Source organism: Stegostoma tigrinum, chromosome 3, assembly GCF_030684315.1.
Source record: "Stegostoma tigrinum isolate sSteTig4 chromosome 3, sSteTig4.hap1, whole genome shotgun sequence".
Lineage (NCBI taxonomy): Eukaryota > Metazoa > Chordata > Chondrichthyes > Orectolobiformes > Stegostomatidae > Stegostoma > Stegostoma tigrinum.
The window spans coordinates 111,155,806-111,176,942 of NC_081356.1; the positions used below are offsets into that span (position 1 = coordinate 111,155,806).

At 44.7% G+C, this 21,137-nt stretch overlaps 1 protein-coding gene across 1 annotated transcript in view; it reads left to right on the top strand.

Annotated features, from left to right (window-relative positions):
• Positions 1–635: 635 nt before the first annotated feature.
• The window catches only part of LOC125451259 (interleukin-31 receptor subunit alpha-like), a 95,595-nt gene continuing 75,093 nt past the window's right edge, over positions 636–21,137 (top strand). Inside the window, exons 1-3 of the mRNA XM_048528197.2 lie at positions 636–758; positions 883–936; positions 17,869–17,989. Coding sequence (XP_048384154.2) covers positions 707–758; positions 883–936; positions 17,869–17,989 — 227 coding nt within the window. The 5' untranslated portion in view covers positions 636–706. The remainder of the gene's footprint in view (positions 759–882; positions 937–17,868; positions 17,990–21,137) is intronic.

Genomic DNA, 21,137 nt, shown 5'->3' on the forward strand with positions numbered 1-21,137 from the left:
TGTAGGAAATTACAGCAACTTGCGGGACAACAGCTCAAAGAGGGGAAAGAAATGCCCCATACTTTGATGTATGTAGGAGTCATGCAGGCTAACAGCACATAATGTTTCTGACGAGCAATGTAAAAATTGCTGCTCTGAACTTGTGCCCAGGCTTTCCAACTCATCATATCGAGTCAGCCTTTCGCGCAGGTTTTACACCGCCCAACTCAATTATTTGAGCGCATCCAGGTTTATTACAAACCCCAGTCTATGGAATTGACACCAAGGCTTTGATGAGTGCGACACATTGGGGAAGAGGTGCCTGTGATCTGGGAGAGGGCAGCCACACACGCACACACTGACACACACTGAAAGATGTGCTTATCACACTGTGTTATTTCAGACTCCAGCATCGGCAGTTCTTACTGTCTCACGGTGATGGGTGGGCCGGGTGTGAACTGGTGAATCATGCCGGAGAAAACAAAAAAAAACCCCCGAGGCTGATTAGGGAGCGGGTCCCGCCTCCTGAGAGGCAGAGACAGAGAGAGGCGCTCGGCAGCGCTTCACCAGAAAGAGTGCGGACCGGCTCTAGATACAGAGCAGCTCTCACTGTGGCGGCCCCCCTCTGGTCTTTCCGGCCCGATGGCATGTTCCTTCTGCCCCCCGCTTCAGATTCCCAGTGAGTGGCAGAAGTTGAAGAGAGCGGCCGGACTGTGAGGCAGCAGCGATGAAACGTGCTCCTCTCCTCCTGCATCTTCTCGCCTCTTTCCTCGGAACAAGTGAGAGAGAACTTTAACTGATTTCATTCTGCTTGGTGTGAGCGCTTGGGCAATTCGTCCTTGCCCAGCTCCCGGGGTGGGGGGTACCTTACAGCTTTGTTTGTTAACTATTTTTGTTTTGTAGATATTTCCCAAGGCAGCGGGAATTGTGAAAAGGAGCAGATGACCGAATCTCCAGGTAAGTTGTTGTGGCATACAATTAGATCGCCCTGTGAAAATGCTGTGACATTATTTTGAAACATGCTTCCTATCCCCTTGCATACCCACACGCGTTACAGGATTCCGATCCGCCATCTACTTCTCAATTTCTCATTGCTTCAGGGCTGTGCAATTTTAACGGCGTGACTGTCTCTCTTTAAGCATTCTGTTTGCTCTGGTGCTGGACAGCCTGACAATTCGTCCTCGTTAATCCTATCACAGTCTCCCATGCTTTTGCCACCTCCCTTCCGCCCCTCCTTCCCCCGTTATTGCCTCTCAAAGAATACCGGTAATGTCCCTACCTTTAAACCAGAAGGTCTAGGTTCAACTCCTACCTGGTCCTGAAATGTATAATACCATCTCAGAACAGAGTGAAGATATTTTCATACCCTTTATGTGAAAATGCTTCCTGACCTCGCTCAATTTTCAGGTTTATTTTGGGGTATCCCACCAGAGGAACTGGTGGACGTTTGCATCTACCTACCCCTAGGTACTATGTTAAGCGTCTTAAGGACTTCAGTTAGATCACACCTTAATCTGCAACTTTATTTTTCAGTCTGGTGAATGTGGGTTGTACTGGGCTGTCTTCCCCGAGTGACTGTGCTAATCACGGAATGAATATGGTCTAATCCAAGCTCAAAGACAGATAACAGTCTGAAGCTGGATGAACACAGCAGGCCAAGCAGCATCAGAGGAGCAGGAAAGCTGACATTTCGGTTTCTGAAGAAGGGTCTAGGCCCGAAACGTCAGCCTTCCTGCTCCTCTGGTGCTGCTTGGCCTGCTGTGTTCATCCAGCTCTACACGTTGTTATCCCAGATTCTCCAACATCTGCAGTTCTTGCTGCCTCTCAAAGGCAGAATTGTTGGTATTGGTCGGTTTGTAACATCGCCGTGTTCCGCTTGAGGTTATTTTCACCGGCTTTTGCTCACGTTAGGGGAGGCGGAACAGTCTCTTTAACCATGGCACGAGAAATCCTCCTGACACAACAAAACCCCTTAATGACTGAAAGTTTTGGAAGCATTTTGAAGAAAATGGGAATAAGTTCTTAAATATGCTTAATACTGTAGTTTAACATGATGATCCATTCTTAACTTGTACATCAAGTTTACCTCCATCTACACTGGTTGCTACATAGTATTATATACTGACATCTTCATATTGATATCAATGTGCAAGCTTGCAAGCCACAACTCTTAGTCTGACAATTTATAACGTTAAGTAGAAGTTCATTTTCCTTGAGCATATGTACCTAACAGTTATCTTCAATAATTACTTGCTTGCTTTTATGACATTTCTTTTTAAGTGATTTTGTTTAGATTTCCTCCTTCCACCCTTTGTTGCCGAGAATAAATATGTAGCATGTATAACTTTCTACAGCATTGTTACAACGTGAAGGAGATGTAGAAGTCATTTTCTTATCATTTTAAACTTAGTGTTTGTTTAAATACTTACTGAGTACTTTAGTATTGACAAGTACGCTGATTACTTCAATATCGAGGACTTTCATATATATATTGTGAACTTTAATATTGAGTGTTTTTAAACATCTATTAAGTGCTGCAGTATTCAGTACTTTATCATGATTACTTTATAAAAACAGAATTTTAAATTGAAAACTTTTAAATACTTGGAACAAAAACAAAGTTTCTGGAAAAGCACTAGCAGATCAGGCAGCATCTGTGAAGAAGAAAACAGAGTTAACTTTTCAGGTCCAGTGACACTTCCTCAGGATCCAAAATGTTAACTCTGTTTTCTCCTTCACCGATGCTTCCAGACCTGCTGAGCTTTTTCCGGCAACTTCTGTTTTTGTTCCTGATTTACAACATCCGCAGTTCTTTTGGTTTTTATGACTTTTAAATACTTGTTGAGTAAAGAGTGTACTTTAATATAAGTACATTTAAATATGTAGATTATTTTAAGTACTTTAATATTGTGTACTTTTAAAAACATATTGAGTACTTTAATGTTGAGTGGTCTACCATTGGATACTTTTAAATTTGTATTGGGTATTGCATCTCTCAGCCAAATCATTTAAATATTGAACAACACTACCAGAACAGTACACTTTTCTCCAGTAATGTCACCATAACTTAATCTTTATCTTTTTGCTTAACATTAGGTTATGATTTTCAATTTAACACTTCATGTGTCCATGAAATGTTTAGTGATCTTTATATTAAACTGACATCATATCAGAGCTGTTCCAATCTAACTGCATCACTGATATCTCACCAATTTTTGTTCTAATTACATTTGCTTCTAACTGATGTCTTTCGAACTTCCGCTTTACATTATTAGGAATAAATATTTAGTATTTCAAACTACCCACAGCATTATTACAGTGTAAATGTGATTTGGAACTCATTTTAACTCTTGCTATTTGTTTAACTATGTACTCAGTGCATTCATTCTAAACCAAACCATTGAAATACTGAGCAAAACAGTCATAAGACCAGAAATCTTTTGTGTCATCTCACTGCAACTAATTTTTATCTGTTTGCTCATATCACAGTGATCATTTCCTATTTTGTAGTTCTTTTTTTAAATGAAAACGTTTAATTCTTTATTCTTTCATAGGACATAGGTATTGCTGGCAGGGCCAATGCTTGTTGCCCATCCTGAATTACTTTTTAACAGAATGGCTTGAAAGGCCACTTCAAACGGCAATTAAAAAGTTAGGCAGTGAATCTGGAGTCACTTGTTGGCCAAATGAATTAAGAGCAGCAGATTTCCTTTCCTCAAGGACACAAGTGAACCAGATAGGTATTACAGAAATCAATGGCTGTTTCATGGTACTATCACTGAGATAAATTTATATTCCAGATTTATTAAATGAATTTAACTTACTGCAGCCAGGATTTAAACCCACGCCTTCAGAGTTTTAATCTGAGCCTCTGAATTATTAATTAATGATTGACATTACCAAATCATTATCATCTCCCTCCTTGGTTACAACTCTTTACTGGAACCACAGCAAATCTGTTCCAGTACGACTATGACACTGGCATCAAGCCAATAATGTTGAAAGTTGCTCAGGACAGATCCAACTTAATCAATTGCTTTCCTATCAGCCATCTCTCAAGTATCAACAAATGATGCAAAGTGTTGTCACATACTGTCAAGCTTCACTGTCAGTATTTCACTGACAGCTCATTCACAAAATCTTGATTTTGGATTCAGCCAAGATAGCTGAGCTCCAGACTTCAGTATTGACTTGGTCAAAACATGGACAAATGAGATTAATTCAAGGGAGAAGATGAGAGTGACTACCCTTGATATCAGGAAATGTTTACCCAAGTATCATGTCAAGGATCACAAATAAAATGTGTCAATAAAAATCAAGGGGAAACCTCTCCACTGGTTGGAGTCATTGCAAGATGTTTGCAATTGTTGGAGGTCAATCACTTCCATCCAAGGACAATGCTTTGGGAGTTTCTTAGAAGAGTATCCTAGGCCCAATCATTTTTTAACTGCTTCATCACTGATCTTTCTTCCATCATTTGGTCTGAAGTTTGCAGATGACACCAAGATTAGAGGTATAGTGGCAGCAAAGAAGGTTACCTCTGAATACAACGGGACCTTGATCAGATGGGCCAATGGGCTAAGGAGTGGCAGGTGGAGTTTAATTTAGATAAATGTGAGGTGCTGCATTTTGGAAAAGAAAATCAGTGCAGGACTTAAACACTTAATGTAAGATTCTCGGGAGTATTGTTGAACACAGAAACTTTGGGGTGCAGGTTCATTGTTCCTTGAAATTGACACTCACTGACATTACCATTGATGAATCTCTCAGCTTCAATGTTCTAGGGGTCTTCACTGATCAGAAACTGAGCTGCACCAACCACATAAATGACATAGCTAGTACAGTCGGTTAGAGGCTGGATATCTGTGCAAGGTAGGACATTCTTTGAATCCCAAAGGCATTCCACCTTGACTTGTGCAAGGTGCAAGTTAAGCATGAATGTTTTCCATACAGTATTCTCACTGCCAGCATGGGATCGTCCAAGAAAAATTTATCTGCCTGATTAGTAGCCCAGTGCCAACTTAAACACCCATTACCTGTGCACTGTAGTTGCAAATGTGTCTAAATGTTATTGCGTGCAACTCACACAGAATAGAATAACTGAATTATTATGATGTAGAAGGAAGCAGTTTGGCCCATCATGTCTATACCAGCTCCCCAATAGCATTATGACTTAGTGCCAATCTCCTGCCTTGTCTCTATAATCTTGCACATTATATCTATTCAAATAATCATCCAGACCTATTTGGCTTTGAAAACCTCTTATGATATTTATGATAATTGGGATGCCTTCTGGGGAAGGTGGGACCTGTACAAGAAGGACGGGTTGCATCTGAACTGGAAGGGGACCAATGTCCTGGGTGGAAGGTTTGCTCGAGTAGTTCGAGAGGGTTTAAACTAGTATGGCAGGGGGGTGGGAACCTGAGCTGTATACCAGAGGTGAGCGTTGATGCAGGTGAGGCAGTAGCAAGAGGTAGACCAGCTAGTGGGAAGGATTTTCCTGGGAAGGAACCAAGGGATCGGTTAAAGTGTGTTTGCTTTAATGCAAGGAGTATCAGGAATAAAAGTGATGAACTTAGAGCATGGATCAGTACCTGGTGCTATGATGTTGTGGCCATAACAGAGACATGGGTTTCTCATGGGCAGGAATGGTTGCTGGATGTTCCAGGGTTTAGAACATTTAAAAAGAATAGGGAGGGGGGAAAAAGAGGAGGGGGTGTAGCACTACTAATCAGAGAGGGTATCACAGCTACAGAAGCTTCCATTGTCGAGGAAGATCTGCCTACTGAGTCAGTATGGGTGGAAATTAGGAACAGCAAGGGAGTAGTCACCTCGTTAGGGGTTTACTACAGGCCCCCCAATAGCAGCAGGGAGATTGTAGAAAGCATAGGTCGACAGATTTTGGAAAAGTGTGGACGCAGTAGGGTTGTTGTAATGGGTGACTTTAACTTTCCTAATATTGATTGGAACCTCCTTCGAGCAGATGATTTGAATGGAGCTGTTTTTGTAAGGTGTGTTCAGGAGGGTTTCCTAACGCAGTACGTTGACAGGCCGACGAGGGGAGAGGCCATTCTAGACTTGGTGCTCGGAAACGAGCCGGGGCAGGTATCAGATCTTGTGGTGGGAGAGCATTTTGGTGATAGTGACCATAACACTCTCTCATTCTACATAGCTATGGAGAAGGAGAGGATTAGGCAGAATGGGAGGATATTTAATTGGGGAAGAGGAAACTATGATGCGATTAGACACGAGTTAGGAAGCATGGACTGGGAGCAGTTGTTCCATGGTAAGGGAACTATAGACATGTGGAGATGGTTTAAGGAACAGTTGTTGGGAGTGATGAGTAAATATGTCCCTCTGAGACAGGCAAGAAGGGGTAAGATAAAGGAACCTTGGATGACGAGAGCGGTGGAGCTTCTAGTGAAAAGGAAGAAGGTAGCTTACATAAGGTGGAGGAAGCTAGGGTCAAGTTCAGCTAGAGAGGATTACATGCAGGCAAGGAAGGAGCTCAAAAATGGTCTGAGGAGAGCCAGGAGGGGGCACGAGAAAGGCTTGGCAGAAGGAATCCGGGAAAACACAAAGGCATTTTACACTTACGTGAGGAATAAGAGAATGGTCAAAGAAAGAGTAGGGCCGATCAGGGATAGCATAGGGAACTTGTGTGTGGAGCCTGAGGAGGTAGGGGAAGCCCTAAATGAGTTTTTTGCTTCTGTCTTTACGAAAGAATCGAACTGTGTAGTGAATGAAACCTTTGAAGAGCAGGTGTGCATGCTGGAATGGATAGAGATAGAGGAAGCTGATGTACTGAAAATTTTGTCAAACATTAAGATTGACAAGTCGCCAGGCCCGGATCAGATTTGTCCTCGGCTGCTTTGGGAAGCGAGAAATGCAATTGCTTCGCCACTTGCGAAGATCTTTGCATCCTCGCTCTCCACTGGAGTCGTACCTGAGGACTGGAGAGAGGCAAATGTAATTCCTCTCTTCAAGAAAGGAAATAGGGAAATCCCCGGCAATTATAGACCGGTAAGTCTCACGTCTGTCGTCTGCAAGGTGTTAGAAAGGATTCTGAGGGATAAGATTTATGACCATCTGGAAGAGCATGGCTTGATCAAATACAGTCAACACGGCTTTGTGAGGGGTAGGTCATGCCTTACAAACCTTATCGAGTTTTTTGAGGATGTGACTAGTAAGGTTGATGAGGGTCGAGCTGTGGATGTGGTGTATATGGACTTCAGTAAGGCATTTGATAAGGTTCCCCATGGAAGGCTCATTCAGAAGGTCAGGAGGAATGGGATACAGGGGAACTTAGCTGCTTGGATACAGAATTGGCTGGCCAACAGAAGACAGCGTGTGGTAGTAGAAGGAAAATATTCTGCCTGGAAGTCAGTGGTGAGTGGGGTTCCACAGGGCTCTGTCCTTGGGCCTCTACTGTTTGTAATTTTTATTAATGACTTGGACGAGGGAATTGAAGGATGGGTCAGCAAGTTTGCAGACGACACAAAGGTCGGAGGTGTCGTTGACAGTGTAGAGGGCTGTTGTAGGCTGCAGCGGGACATTGACGGGATGCAGAGATGGGCTGAGAGGTGGCAGATGGAGTTCAACCTGGATAAATGCGAGGTGATGCATTTTGGAAGGTCGAATTTGAAAGCTGAGTACAGGATTAAGGATAGGATTCTTGGCAGCGTGGAGGAACAGAGGGATCTTGGTGTGCAGATACATAGATCCCTTAAAATGGCCACCCAAGTGGACAGGGTTGTTAAGAAAGCATATGGTGTTTTGGCTTTCATTAACAGGGGGATTGAGTTTAAGAGTCGTGAGATCTTGTTGCAGCTCTATAAAACTTTGGTTAGACCGCACTTGGAATACTGCGTCCAGTTCTGGGCGCCCTATTATAGGAAAGATGTGGATGCTTTGGAGAGGGTTCAGAGGAGGTTTACCAGGATGCTGCCTGGACTGGAGGGCTTATCTTATGAAGAGAGGTTGACTGAGCTCGGTCTCTTTTCATTGGAGAAAAGGAGGAGGAGAGGGGACCTAATTGAGGTATACAAGATAATGAGAGGCATAGATAGAGTCGATAGCCAGAGACTATTTCCCAGGGCAGAAATGGCTAGCACGAGGGGTCATAGTTTTAAGCTGGTTGGTGGAAAGTATAGAGGGGATGTCAGAGGCAGGTTCTTTACGCAGAGAGTTGTGAGAGCATGGAATGCGTTGCCAGCAGCAGTTGTGGAAGCAAGGTCATTGGGGTCATTTAAGAGACTGCTGGACATGCATATGGTCACAGAAATTTGAGGGTGCATCCATGAGGATCAATGGTCGGCACAACATTGTGGGCTGAAGGGCCTGTTCTGTGCTGTACTGTTCTATGTTCTATGTTCTATGTTCTATTTCCCCTTGTTATCTGTCCAAGGAGTGCCAAATCTTTCTGATCTACCCTTGTCAATGATGTTTCTAATTCTGGAACCATTTTTGTAAATCTCTTCTGCACTTTCTCTTCCTTCCTTCCATACCCAGAACTGTGTACATTACTCCAACTGAGATCTAAGAAGTGTCTTATATAAGTTCAACATTACCTGCTTGCTGGTGTGCTGTGACACTATTCTTAACCATTATGCCACTAATAATAATTATGACTTTAGTTTACCTAGCTGTCACAGTTAAATGTGTACTGTCAGTTTGGAACATCCTTTCCATTAAAGTACAAATCTTAAATCTCCACCTGTTGTAAAAGTTAAAATCTGAATCAACAATATGACTCATTTACAGTACATGTTATTTTCCTATATCTGTGAATAATAGTGAATTTAGACAGCTAAATATATCCTGTAATTCTGAAACTCACAACATTCTATTTATTATACTCTAACGTAATTTCACATTCAAGGATTGAAAGTAGCAGCTAGTTTTTACATTGTCACTTTCAGAAATTTCTATTACTACATGGTTTCTCAATTCCATTGGTCTATCTTCCAGACAGTATACATTGAAACAATGTCAATTTTGGTCAGTTATTCACAATCAGCAAAGTTTTTCTGGTGTCATCAGCAGGCTAGAAATCTGGGAGTTTTCTTAAGGAAACAACTTGAAATTGTATTTACCTTCTCCTCAGCAGCATTTCAATTACCAGTACACACACAGCTTCCCTAATAGGATGAGAAATGCAATCACAGTGATAATGTTAATCTAAAATGAGGTTGCATAAATTATATGAATGTTTTTTGAACCAGCTTTTGACAAAGACTTAAACAATTCTCATTGTATAACATTTGGTTTCGGAGAAAAAAACTCCTGTAATGTAGCACACAGTGCAATTTTCTTAGGCATTCATGGGGTCATAGAAATATACTGCATGGGAACAGAGCCTTTGGTCCAACTCAACATGCCGACCAGAAATCCTAAATAAGCCTAGATCCATTTTCCAGCATTTGATCCAAATCCCTCTAAACCTTTTTTATTCATAAACTCATCCAGATGCTTCTTAATTATTATAATTGTACCAGCTTCCACTACCTCCTCTGACAACCCATTGCTTACATGCAGCACCCTCTGCATGAGAAAGTTGCCCCTTAGGTCTCTTTTAAATCTTTTCTCTCTCACCTTAAACCTATGCGCTCTAGTTTTGCACTCCCCTACCCGGGAAATGCCGTTGACTGTTCACCCTATCCATGCCCCCCATGATAATATAACTCTCTGTAAGGTCGCCCCTCAGCCTCCGATGCTCCAGGAAAAATAGCCACAGTCAATTCAACCTCTCCCTATAGCTCAAACCCTCCAACCCAGCAATATCCTTGCAAATCTTTTTTGAACCATTTAAAGGCTTGTAATGTCTTTTCTCTAGCAGGAAGACCAGAATTGAATGCAGTATTCCAAAAGTGGCTTAGAAAATTTAAAAAAAAGAAGTAGATGTAGGCCATTCAGCCCCATGAGTCTGCTGTGCTATTCAAATGATCATGGCTGATCATGCAACCCAATGCCCTGTTCTTGCTTTCTCCCCATTTCCTTTGACCCCCTTAGCACTAAGAACTATATCTAGTTCCATCTTAAAAACATTCAGTGTTTTAACCTCAGCCACTTTCTGTGACAGAGTATTGCGCAGGCTCACCACTGTCTTGATAAAGAAATTTCTTCTCACCTCAGGCCTAATTGGCCCACTCTATTTCCTTAGACCCTGACCCCTGGTTTTGGAGTCCTGGGCCAACAGATACACAATTCCTGCATTTACCCAGTCTAGTCCTGTTGGAATTTTATAGGTTTCTACGAGACCCTCCTTCATTCTTCTAAAATCTACGAAATATAGTCCTAACTGATCTGGCCTCTCTTTATGCATCAGACCTGCCATTCCAGAAGACAATGTGGTAAATCTCTGTTGCACTCCCTCCATAGTCAGAACATTCTTTCTCAGATAAGGAGACCAAAACTGCACACAATACTCCAGGTGTGGTCTCACCAAGACCCTGTACAATTGCAGCAAGACACCACTGCTCCTGTACTCAAATAATCCACATCTATCAGAGATAATGGGAACTGCAGATGCTGGAGAATTCCAAGATAATAAAATGTGAGGCTGGATGAACACAGCAGGCCAAGCAGCATCTCAGGAGCACAAAAGCTGACGTTTCGGGCCTAGACCCTTCATCAGAGAGGGGGATGGGGAGAGGGAACTGGAATAAATAGGGAGAGAGAGGGAGGCGGACCGAAGATGGAGAGTAAAGAAGATAGGTGGAGAGAGTGTAGGTGGGGAGGTAGGGAGGGGATAGGTCAGTCCAGGGAAGACTGACACGTCAAGGAGGTGGGATGAGGTTAGTAGGTAGCTGGGGGTGCGGCTTGGGGTGGGAGGAAGGGATGGGTGAGAGGAAGAACCGGTTAGGGAGGCAGAGACAGGTTGGACTGGTTTTGGGATGCAGTGGGTCGGGGGGAAGAGCTGGGCTGGTTGTGTGGTGCAGTAGGGGGAGGGGACGAACTGGGCTGGTTTAGGGATGCAGTAGGGGAAGGGGAGATTTTGAAACTGGTGAAGTCCACGTTGATACCATATGGCTGCAGGGTTCCCAGGCGGAATATGAGTTGCTGTTCCTGCAACCTTCGGGTGGCATCATTGTGGCAGTGCAGGAGGCCCATGATGGACATGTCATCTAGAGAATGGGAGGGGAAGTGGAAATGGTTTGCGACTGGGAGGTGCAGTTGTTTGTTGCGAACTGAGCGGAGGTGTTCTGCTAAGCGGTCCCCGAGCCTCCGCTTGGTTTCCCCAATGTAGAGGAAGCCGCACCGGGTACAGTGGATGCAGTATACCACATTGGCAGATGTGCAGGTGAACCTCTGCTTAATGTGGAATGTCATCTTGGGGCCTGGGATGGGGGTGAGGGAGGAGGTATGGAGACAGGTGTAGCATTTCCTGCGGTTGCAGGGGAAGGTGCCGGGTGTGGTGGGTTTGGAGGGCAGTGTGGAGCGAACAAGGGAGTCACGGAGAGAGTGGTCTCTCCGGAAAGCTGACAGGGGAGGGGATGGAAAAATGTCTTGGGTGGTGGGGTCGGATTGTAAATGGCGGAAGTGTCGGAGGATAATGCGTTGTATCCGGAGGTTGGTAGGGTGGTGTGTGAGAACGAGGGAGATCCTCTTGGGGCGGTTGTGGCGGGGGCGGGGTGTGAGGGATGTGTTGCGGGAAATACGGGAGACGCGGTCAAGGGCGTTCTCGATCACTGTGGGGGGAAAGTTGCGGTCCTTAAAGAACTTGGACATCTGGGATGTGCGGGAGTGGAATGTCTTATCGTGGGAGCAGATGCGGCGGAGGCGGAGGAATTGGGAATAGGGGATGGAATTTTTGCAGGAGGGTGGGTGGGAGGAGGTGTATTCTAGGTAGCTGTGGGAGTCGGTGGGCTTGAAATGGACATCAGTTACAAGCTGGTTGCCTGAGATGGATACTGAGAGGTCCAGGAAGGTGAGGGATGTGCTGGAGATGGCCCAGGTGAACTGAAGGTTGGGGTGGAAGGGGTTGGTGAAGTGGATGAACTGTTCGAGCTCCTCTGGGGAGCAAGAGGCGGCGCCGGTACAGTCATCAATGTACCGGAGGAAGAGGTGGGGTTTGGGGCCTGTGTAGGTGCGGAAGAGGGACTGTTCCATGTAACCTACAAAGAGGCAGGCATAGCTAGGGCCCATGCGGGTGCCCATGGCCACCCCCTTAATCTGTAGGAAGTGGGAGGAGTCAAAAGAGAAGTTGTTGAGTGTGAGGACGAGTTCAGCTAGGCGGATGAGAGTGTCGGTGGAGGGGGACTGGTTGGGCCTGCGGGATAGGAAGAAGCGGAGGGCCTTGAGGCCATCTCCATACGGAATGCAGGTGTACAGGGACTGGACGTCCATGGTGAATATGAGGTGTTGGGGGCCAGGGAATTGGAAGTCCTGGAGGAGGTGGAGGGCGTGGGTGGTGTCACGGACGTAGGTGGGGAGTTCCTGGACCAAAGGGGAGAAAATGGAGTCCAGATAGGTGGAGATGAGTTTGGTGGGGCAGGAGCAGGCTGAGACGATGGGTCGACCAGGGCAGGCAGGTTTGTGGATTTTGGGAAGGAGATAGAAACGGGCCGTGCGGGGTTGGGGAACAATGAGGTTGGAGGCTGTGGGTGGGAGGTCCCCTGAGGTGATGAGGTCATGAATGGTGTTGGAGATGATGGTTTGGTGCTCGGGTGTGGGGTCATGATCGAGGAGGCGGTAGGAGGTGGTGTCGGAGAGTTGGCGTCTGGCCTCGGCGATGTAGAGGTCAGTGCGCCATACTACCACTGCGCCACCCTTGTCTGCGGGTTTGATGGTGAGTTTGGGGTGGGAGCGGAGGGCTGCCCGTTCTGCGGGGGAGAGGTTGGAGTTGGTGAGAGGGGTGGAGACGTTGAGGCAGTTAATGTCTCGACGGCAGTTGGAGATGAAGAGGTCGAGGGAGGGTAGGAGGCCTGGGGGTGGTGTGCAGGAGGAGGACTCGTGTTGGAAGCGGGTGAAGGGGTCAGTGGAAGGAGGGTTGGGTTCCCGGTTGAAGAAGTAGGCATGGAGGCGAAGACGGTGGAAAAACTGCTCTATGTCCGACCGTGACCGGTATTCGTTGATGTGTGGTTGTAGGGGGACAAAGGTGAGCCCCTTGCTAAGGACTGGCCGTTCGTCCTCAGTCAGTGGGAGGTCTGGGGGGATGGTGAAGATGCGGCAGGGCTCAGTGTGGCTGTCTCCTCTGGGGTTGCTGGCTGTGGAGGTTGTGGGCGGAGCGATGAGGTCGTCGGCCGTGGGCGGGGTTCCGTCGGCCGTGGGCGGGGTTCCGTCGGCGGTTGGAGGATGGGGGTGGGCGGCAGCAGCTGCGGTGAGGGTGGGGTGTGGGGTGTTGTACCTGGACGTGGAGGTGGTGACTGCAGCAGCGGTTCCGGAAGTTCTGTGGCCGGCGGAGGCGGATGTGACGTCATCGGTGGGGTCTCCGGCCGTGTCCTCATGGTCAATGGCGGCGGGTGCATGTTGGGGGAGGGGCAGGGACAGAGTCAGGATTTGGGAGGCGCAGGAATCCTCTTGTGGGTGGCAGGGGCCCGTGAGTTGGTTGTACTTACGATTTTTGGTGTCCAGTAAGGCTGAGTGGAACTGGGTGTTCAGTCTGTGGATCCTGCGGAGGATGAAAAACAGCAGAGGTCCTTTGCAGGTCTGGGAGAGGGAGGCTCTGAGCTGGGGCAGGCTGGAATGCAGTGTGTGGAGGTGCCGGCGCATGGCTGCGAGTGTCTGTTTCAGGACTCGCAGGGAGAAACGCTTCTGAAGGGTCTGAATATTCTGGGTGTAGAGGTGGTTCACCTGGGCCATCTCCAGCACATCCCTCACCTTCCTGGACCTCTCAGTGTCCATCTCAGGCAACCAGCTTGTAACTGATGTCCATTTCAAGCCCACCGACTCCCACAGCTACCTAGAATACACCTCCTCCCACCCACCCTCCTGCAAAAATTCCATCCCCTATTTCCAATTCCTCCGCCTCCGCCGCATCTGCTCCCACGATAAGACATTCCACTCCCGCACATCCCAGATGTCCAAGTTCTTTAAGGACCGCAACTTTCCCCCCACAGTGATCGAGAACGCCCTTGACCGCGTCTCCCGTATTTCCCGCAACACATCCCTCACACCCCGCCCCCGCCACAACCGCCCCAAGAGGATCCCCCTCGTTCTCACACGCCACCCTACCAACCTCCGGATACAACGCATTATCCTCCGACACTTCCGCCATTTACAATCCGACCCCACCACCCAAGACATTTTTCCATCCCCTCCCCTGTCAGCTTTCCGGAGAGACCACTCTCTCCGTGACTCCCTTGTTCACTCCACACTGCCCTCCAACCCCACCACACCCGGCACCTTCCCCTGCAACCGCAGGAAATGCTACACCTGTCCCCACACCTCCTCCCTCACCCCCATCCCAGGCCCCAAGATGACATTCCACATTAAGCAGAGGTTCACCTGCACATCTGCCAATGTGGTATACTGCATCCACTGTACCCGGTGCGGCTTCCTCTACATTGGGGAAACCAAGCGGAGGCTTGGGGACCGCTTTGCAGAACACCTCCGCTCAGTTCGCAACAAACAACTGCACCTCCCAGTCGCAAACCATTTCCACTCCCCCTCCCATTCTCTAGATGACATGTCCATCATGGGCCTCCTGCAGTGCCACAATGATGCCACCCGAAGGTTACAGGAACAGCAACTCATATTCCGCCTGGGAACCCTGCAGCCATATGGTATCAATGTGGACTTCACCAGTTTCAAAATCTCCCCTTCCCCTACTGCATCCCTAAACCAGCCCAATTCGTCCCCTCCCCCCACTGCACCACACAACCAGCCCAGCTCTTCCCCCCCACCCACTGCATCCCAAAACCAGTCCAACCTGTCTCTGCCTCCCTAACCGGTTCTTCCTCTCACCCATCCCTTCCTCCCACCCCAAGCCGCACCCCCAGCTACCTACTAACCTCATCCCACCTCCTTGACCTGTCCGTCTTCCCTGGACTGACCTATCCCCTCCCTACCTCCCCACCTACACTCTCTCCACCTATCTTCTTTACTCTCCATCTTCGGTCCGCCTCCCCCTCTCTCCCTATTTATTCCAGTTCCCTCTCCCCATCCCCCTCTCTGATGAAGGGTCTAGGCCCGAAACGTCAGCTTTTGTGCTCCTGAGATGCTGCTTGGCCTGCTGCGTTCATCCAGCTTCACATTTTATAATCCACATCTATAATGTATTATATGCAACAACAGTTAGGCTTAGAAGCTTGGAGTGGATTGTCCAACAGATTGTATTCTTATACCATAATTTGCATAACTTAGTGTAATTTATTTTTGGAAGAATTTACTGTTTGAAAGTAAATTTGATGAAATGCATTGATTTCAACTGAAGCTGAATGCCTCAGGCAAGGTAATTGAGCTGTATTCCTACAAATCCTGTAGCTTAAAACCCCACAGTATTACACTTCTGGCATGTAGACAGCACAGTACTAATGCTAAATGTGTATTAAAACAAAGTAAAAAAGAATTGTATAACATTGGTAGTCAGTTCATTCTGAGTAGAGGCTATCTTTTCATCATTACTGCTGTGCATCAGATGCTGCACTGGCTACAGCTGATGCAGAACTGATTATAAACTTAAAATACTTCAAAGAGTATATGGAGAGCACGTTGTGTTGACTGCAAATACAGTAACTCGTGTCAGAAAAACGGTTGGCCGTCTTTTCAAATCCTTCTGTAGCCATTGTGTTGCATGTTCATGCCAATGAACTGAGATGTGCATATTGCTATCCCCACACCCCAGGCAGGTTTTCCTGTTTAGCACGGTTCCAGATGTGATACCGCAAATCATGAGATGAACTGGCAGTCTGACTTTATTCGCCTGCTGCCACAGTTGGTTACAATGAGGCTAATTTATTTTTATTTGATACCTTTCTCCTTGACCCAGTGAATGTTTGAAAAGGAATAATATAACCAGGCTTTCTTGAGCCAACAATAGGTGAGTTTATTAATTGCTAAATATAAATGCAAGAAGAATTAGTAACATGAAATGTACACACAGATTAGAAATAAGAGATGAGTCAAAATGATGTAAGTATCTATGAATTGTTCACAAAGAGCAGAAAGTTCAGCATTGCTGCAATTTGAGTGGAGGTCTGAAACAAAAACAGGAATTGCTGGTGAAACTGAACAGGTCTGGCAGCAGAGATAATGGGAACTGCAGATGCTGGAGATTCCAAGATAATAAAATGTGAGGCTGGATGAACACGGCAGGCAGCACCTGTGGAGAGAAAACAGAGTTTTGGGTCCAATGATTCTTCATCAGAATTATTTGTAGCTAGGAAAGCCTGGTATTTGTGCTGGAGCTGAGTTGGGGGAACTAGGGGATGGAAGGGGAAAAGTGAGTGGATAGGTGTAGTTGGAGCTAAGTGAGATATGAAAGGGGTAGGTAGACCAGAAGATTATGGAGAGCAGACCAGGACAGAAGAAAAGCTGATTAAGAGATAATGAGGGTAAGATAATGGGTGAAAGTAAAATTTTGTTCTAAATTAAATAGTGTTGTACATATACTACTAGGAAACTTGAACAGAATAAGGAGAAAAACGCATCGGTACACTTTCAGCGGTGAATCTCATTTGTTGGGAGGGAGGCCATATTGGGAAAGCAAGCGCAAACAAACCGTGATCTGCCAACCATTAAATTAAACTTATGTCTAGGCAGCCAATACGTGCTGCCAGTGCTTAATGCTCTGAGTGGCAGTGCTCAAATGGAAAACATAACCTTTATCTAATACAACTGAATAAAATGCCAATGGGTATTTTGTTTACTTCTCAAAAAGATCAGTTGTGATTACTTTATGAAATATAGCGTGGAAATCTTTTCATCACTACTATTCTATGTAAGGCATTTGATCCTGAGATGAACTTTGGACCATGTACCAATGCCATTGCTAAAGCATTAATTTTAACTTCAGTAATTTTGTCTAACTCTACCTCACCATAGTTCATTCATTGCTTAAACCATCATCAATGCAATTTTGATCTGATTATTTCAATCCACTCTTGACTATTTTCCCATTACTGCCCTCCATAAGCAAGAATCCATCTAATGCACTGCTGCCCATTACACAGGTCATGCTAAGTCTTGATAACCAATCACAACTGTCATAACTGATCTACTTTTTCTGATGAAGGGTCTAGGCCTGAAATGTCAGCTTGTGTGCTCCTGAGATGCTGCTTGGCCTGCTGTGTTCATCCAGCTGCACACCTTGTTATCACGGATTGTCCAGCATCTGCAGTTCCCATTATCTCTGATGTACTTTGGCTCCTGGTTAAGCAATGCTTCAATTTTTAAAATTCCCATCATTGTTTACAAATCTGTCCATGGCCTCTCTCACCAGAATAACTGCACTCCTCCAATTCTGAGCTGTTCAGTATCCTTGATATTTAATTGCTGCACCAGTTCAATCTATGTTTTCAGCTGCCAAGGCCCAGACTCTGAAATTTCCTTCCTAAATATTTCTCTCTCTTTCTGTTCCTTCAAATATGCCTCTTTGGTCAAACTTTAGTTCATCTGACTCATTTCTTCTTATGTGGTTCAGTGTCAAACTTTGTTTGTTAGTGCTACTGTTAAGTGCTTTGGGATGCTTTGCTGCATTAAAAGCACTAAGTAAGTACAGCTGTTGTTCTTTCAAAATACAGTGGATAGAATTTTAAATGTTCTTGCTGAAGCATTATATAATAGCTTTGCTCACTGTGAGTTCCAGGCTTATATATATATCCGTTGTTCTTTGGAGATGTGTTTAGCACCTTTTTGCAAACAGTCTCAAACTTGAAGAATTGGTTGCAGTGAAAAATAATTTCACTGTACACTGTTATAAAGCATGTGTTTATTCCCTGACATCAGATGGACCACACAACCTGCAATGCTACTATGTTAAAGAAATTGAAAGAGGCTTGAACTGTGCATGGAGCCCTGGAAAACACTATACAAATACTACCACCTACACACTAAAAATATGCAGGAGGTGAGTTCATTTGGATTTCGTCTCCAAAGATACATTTTTATTTTAAGTTGAGTTGAGTTGCTATTTGAATTGAATTGAGTTATTTTGAGCAAACTAATATATACATGAGTTGGAAATTTGCAAATGCTGTGAACTTGAAACTGTTGAGAAAAATGTCATTGTAAAGTATAAAGTGAAAGAATGCTTAAAATGTGTACATAACAGCTTTCCTGCTGTGTACAATTACAGCCCAATGGGGAAAGGAACAGTGTTGGATTTGATTTTGGGCAACGTATCAACGGCGAGCATTTGGAAAATAGTAGTGACAAAATTGTTACATTTAGAACAGTTGTGGAAATGGAAGAAGGAAACCCAGGCATGAAAATATTCAAAGTAGAGGAGGGTTAATTCCAGTGAGTTGAAAAGTGGTCTGGCCTAGGCAGATTGGCAGGTGAAACAGTAAATGTGAGTCCAACGAGGAATATTTCAGGAAAGGATGGACACAGTCAATGGGAGGAAAAAGAACAGCATCCTAAAGCCTGAATTCCAGGATGGCTGAAGTTATAGAGATAAAAGTGTAACAGTGAAAGGACATGCACCAGATTTATAAATGAAAGAACTAGACGGAGTACAAAAAGTACAGGGAAAACTGGAAAGGAAATAAAAACAACAAAGGGTCTATAGGGGACCAGATGAACATTTGACATTAAGATGAAACCACAATACTATTACAGTTATAGTAAAAAGATAGTCAAAGGAAGGGTACAGTGAATTAAAAACAACAAAGGAGAAAACCCTTTAGTGGCTCAGAGATTGACAATACTGCCTCACAGCACTAGGGAGCCAGGTTCAATTCCAGCTTTAGGTGGCTGTCTGTGTGCACATTCTCCCTGCGTCTGCATGGGCTTCTTCTGGGGGCTCTGGTTTCCTCCCACGGTTCAAAGATGTGTAGATTAGGCAGATTGGCCATACTGCAATTGCCTATAGTGCTCAGGGATGCATAGGCTAGGTGGATTAACCGCATAAATGTGGGGCTGGGGCTGGGTGGGATCCTGTTTGGAGAGTTGGTGCAGACTTGATCGGCTGAATGGCTTCCGTCCACACTGTCAGGATTCTATGAAATTCCTGTAGAGGCAAGCTAGAGTACGAAAACAATATTTTGCATCAGTATTCATGAAAGATTTGATTGATTGATTGACTGCCACATGTACCAAAGTACAGTGAAGTGCTTTGTTTACGAGCAGTACAGGCAGATCATAGTAAGCACAGATGAACAGATCAAAAAGACTGAGACAGAGGCATATGGATCATTGTCACTGTAAATAAGAAGTTTGTGGAAAATTGGATAGGATAAAATAAATAAATTGAGTTAAGGGAAGCTACTGAAAGTGCTGGTAGTGCTCAGCCAGCCTAACACTGGTGGTGGGAAATATTTAGAGTCAGAAATCCAGGACAAAATCACTTGGCATTTGGAAACATGTGGGGTACCTCCCTTGTGGATGTGATGGCCCAATGGTAATAGTGCTGGGCTATTATTCCAGCAAACCAAACAATGTCCAGGGTTCAAATCCTGCCACAGCAGATTTTGGAATTTGAATTTGGTTTAAAAAGAAATCTGGAATTAGGAGTCTAATGATGATCATGAAGCCATTGTTGATGGTCAGGAAAAACCCATCTGGTTCATTACTGTCCTTCAAGGAAGGAAACTGTCATCCTTACTTGATCTGGCCTATATTTGACTCCAGACCCAGAAGAATGTGGTTGACTTTAACTGTTCTCTGGGAAATTAGGGATGGGCAAAAAATGCTGGCCTAGCCAGTGATGCCCTCATCCCATGAATGAATAAAAACAATACATGAAAACCAACTTGTTAAGGATATTTTTGAGTTCATTGATCAAATAATTGAGCCGATTAATGAAGGTCTTGTGATTGATGTATGTATGGGCTCTTGGGAGGCAATCAACAGGACACCATAGAACTACCTTCTTATCAAAACTCAAGTCTATGAAATTATAGACACGGTGCTTGTGTGGACACAGAATTGACTGAAGGAAATATAACAGGGAGAAGAACTGTCATTTCTCAAAATGGAGAGAAGTAATTAATGGCGCTTCCAGAGGTCAGTGTTGTAACCACTTCTCTTTTTTGATGTCTAATGATAAGTTGATAGTAGAACAAACTCAAGGAGCTAAGTGACCTACCTCAGTTTTTCTATTCCAATTAAGATAATTTGCAAAAGTATCTGAAGCACTGCCAACAAGAAGAATCGATCCAGCAAGCCCAAATCATAGAACTACAGAAGTATTATGGCTCGGAAGAAGGCCATTCAGCCCATTATGTCTGCATCAGCTCTTCAGATAAACACCATTACCCAGTGCAAATCTCTTGCTTTTTCTTTCTGCCTTGCACATTATTTTGATCCAAATAATCATTCAATACCTTCTTGAATGCCTCAATGAACTTGCCTCCACCACATTTCCAGTGCATTCCATATCCTAACAATTCATTGAGTGAAAACATCTTTGCAAATCACATTAATCTATGCCCGTTGGTTCTTGATCCCTCTACAAGTGGGAACAATTTCTCCCTATCTACTCTATCTAGCCCCTCATTTTGAAAACCATATCTCTTTTCAACCTTTTTCTTTTCAAGAAAACTGTCCAAACTTCATCATTCTGTCTTCATAACTGAAATTTCTGATCCCTGAACCATTTTCGTATACAGCTTCTGTGCCCTCTCAATACATTCACATCTTTCCTATGATGTGGTGTCCACAACTGTCCAAAAAACTTCAGCTGAGTACAAAAACAGTGAAAGAGCTTTGCATTTTGTGAAAAGAGTATTTTGCTAAAACTATACCAGGCACTAATCAAACCATGAAAGTAAAACAAAGAACTGTGGAGGGTGGAGATTTGAAACTCATTAAAACAGAAATTGCTGGAGAAACTCAGCAGATCTCACAGCGTCTGTAGCAAGAAAACAGAGTTCATATTTCAACGGGTCAATAAACTCGAAGCATTAACTCTGCATTCTCTCCACAGATACTGCCAGCCCCTCCACGGTACTTTTTAAAAAATTTTCATGGTTTGGTTAGTGCCTGGTATAATTTTAGCAAAACCTCATTGCAAAGATGTTTTCACTCAATGAATAGTTAGGATATGGAATGCA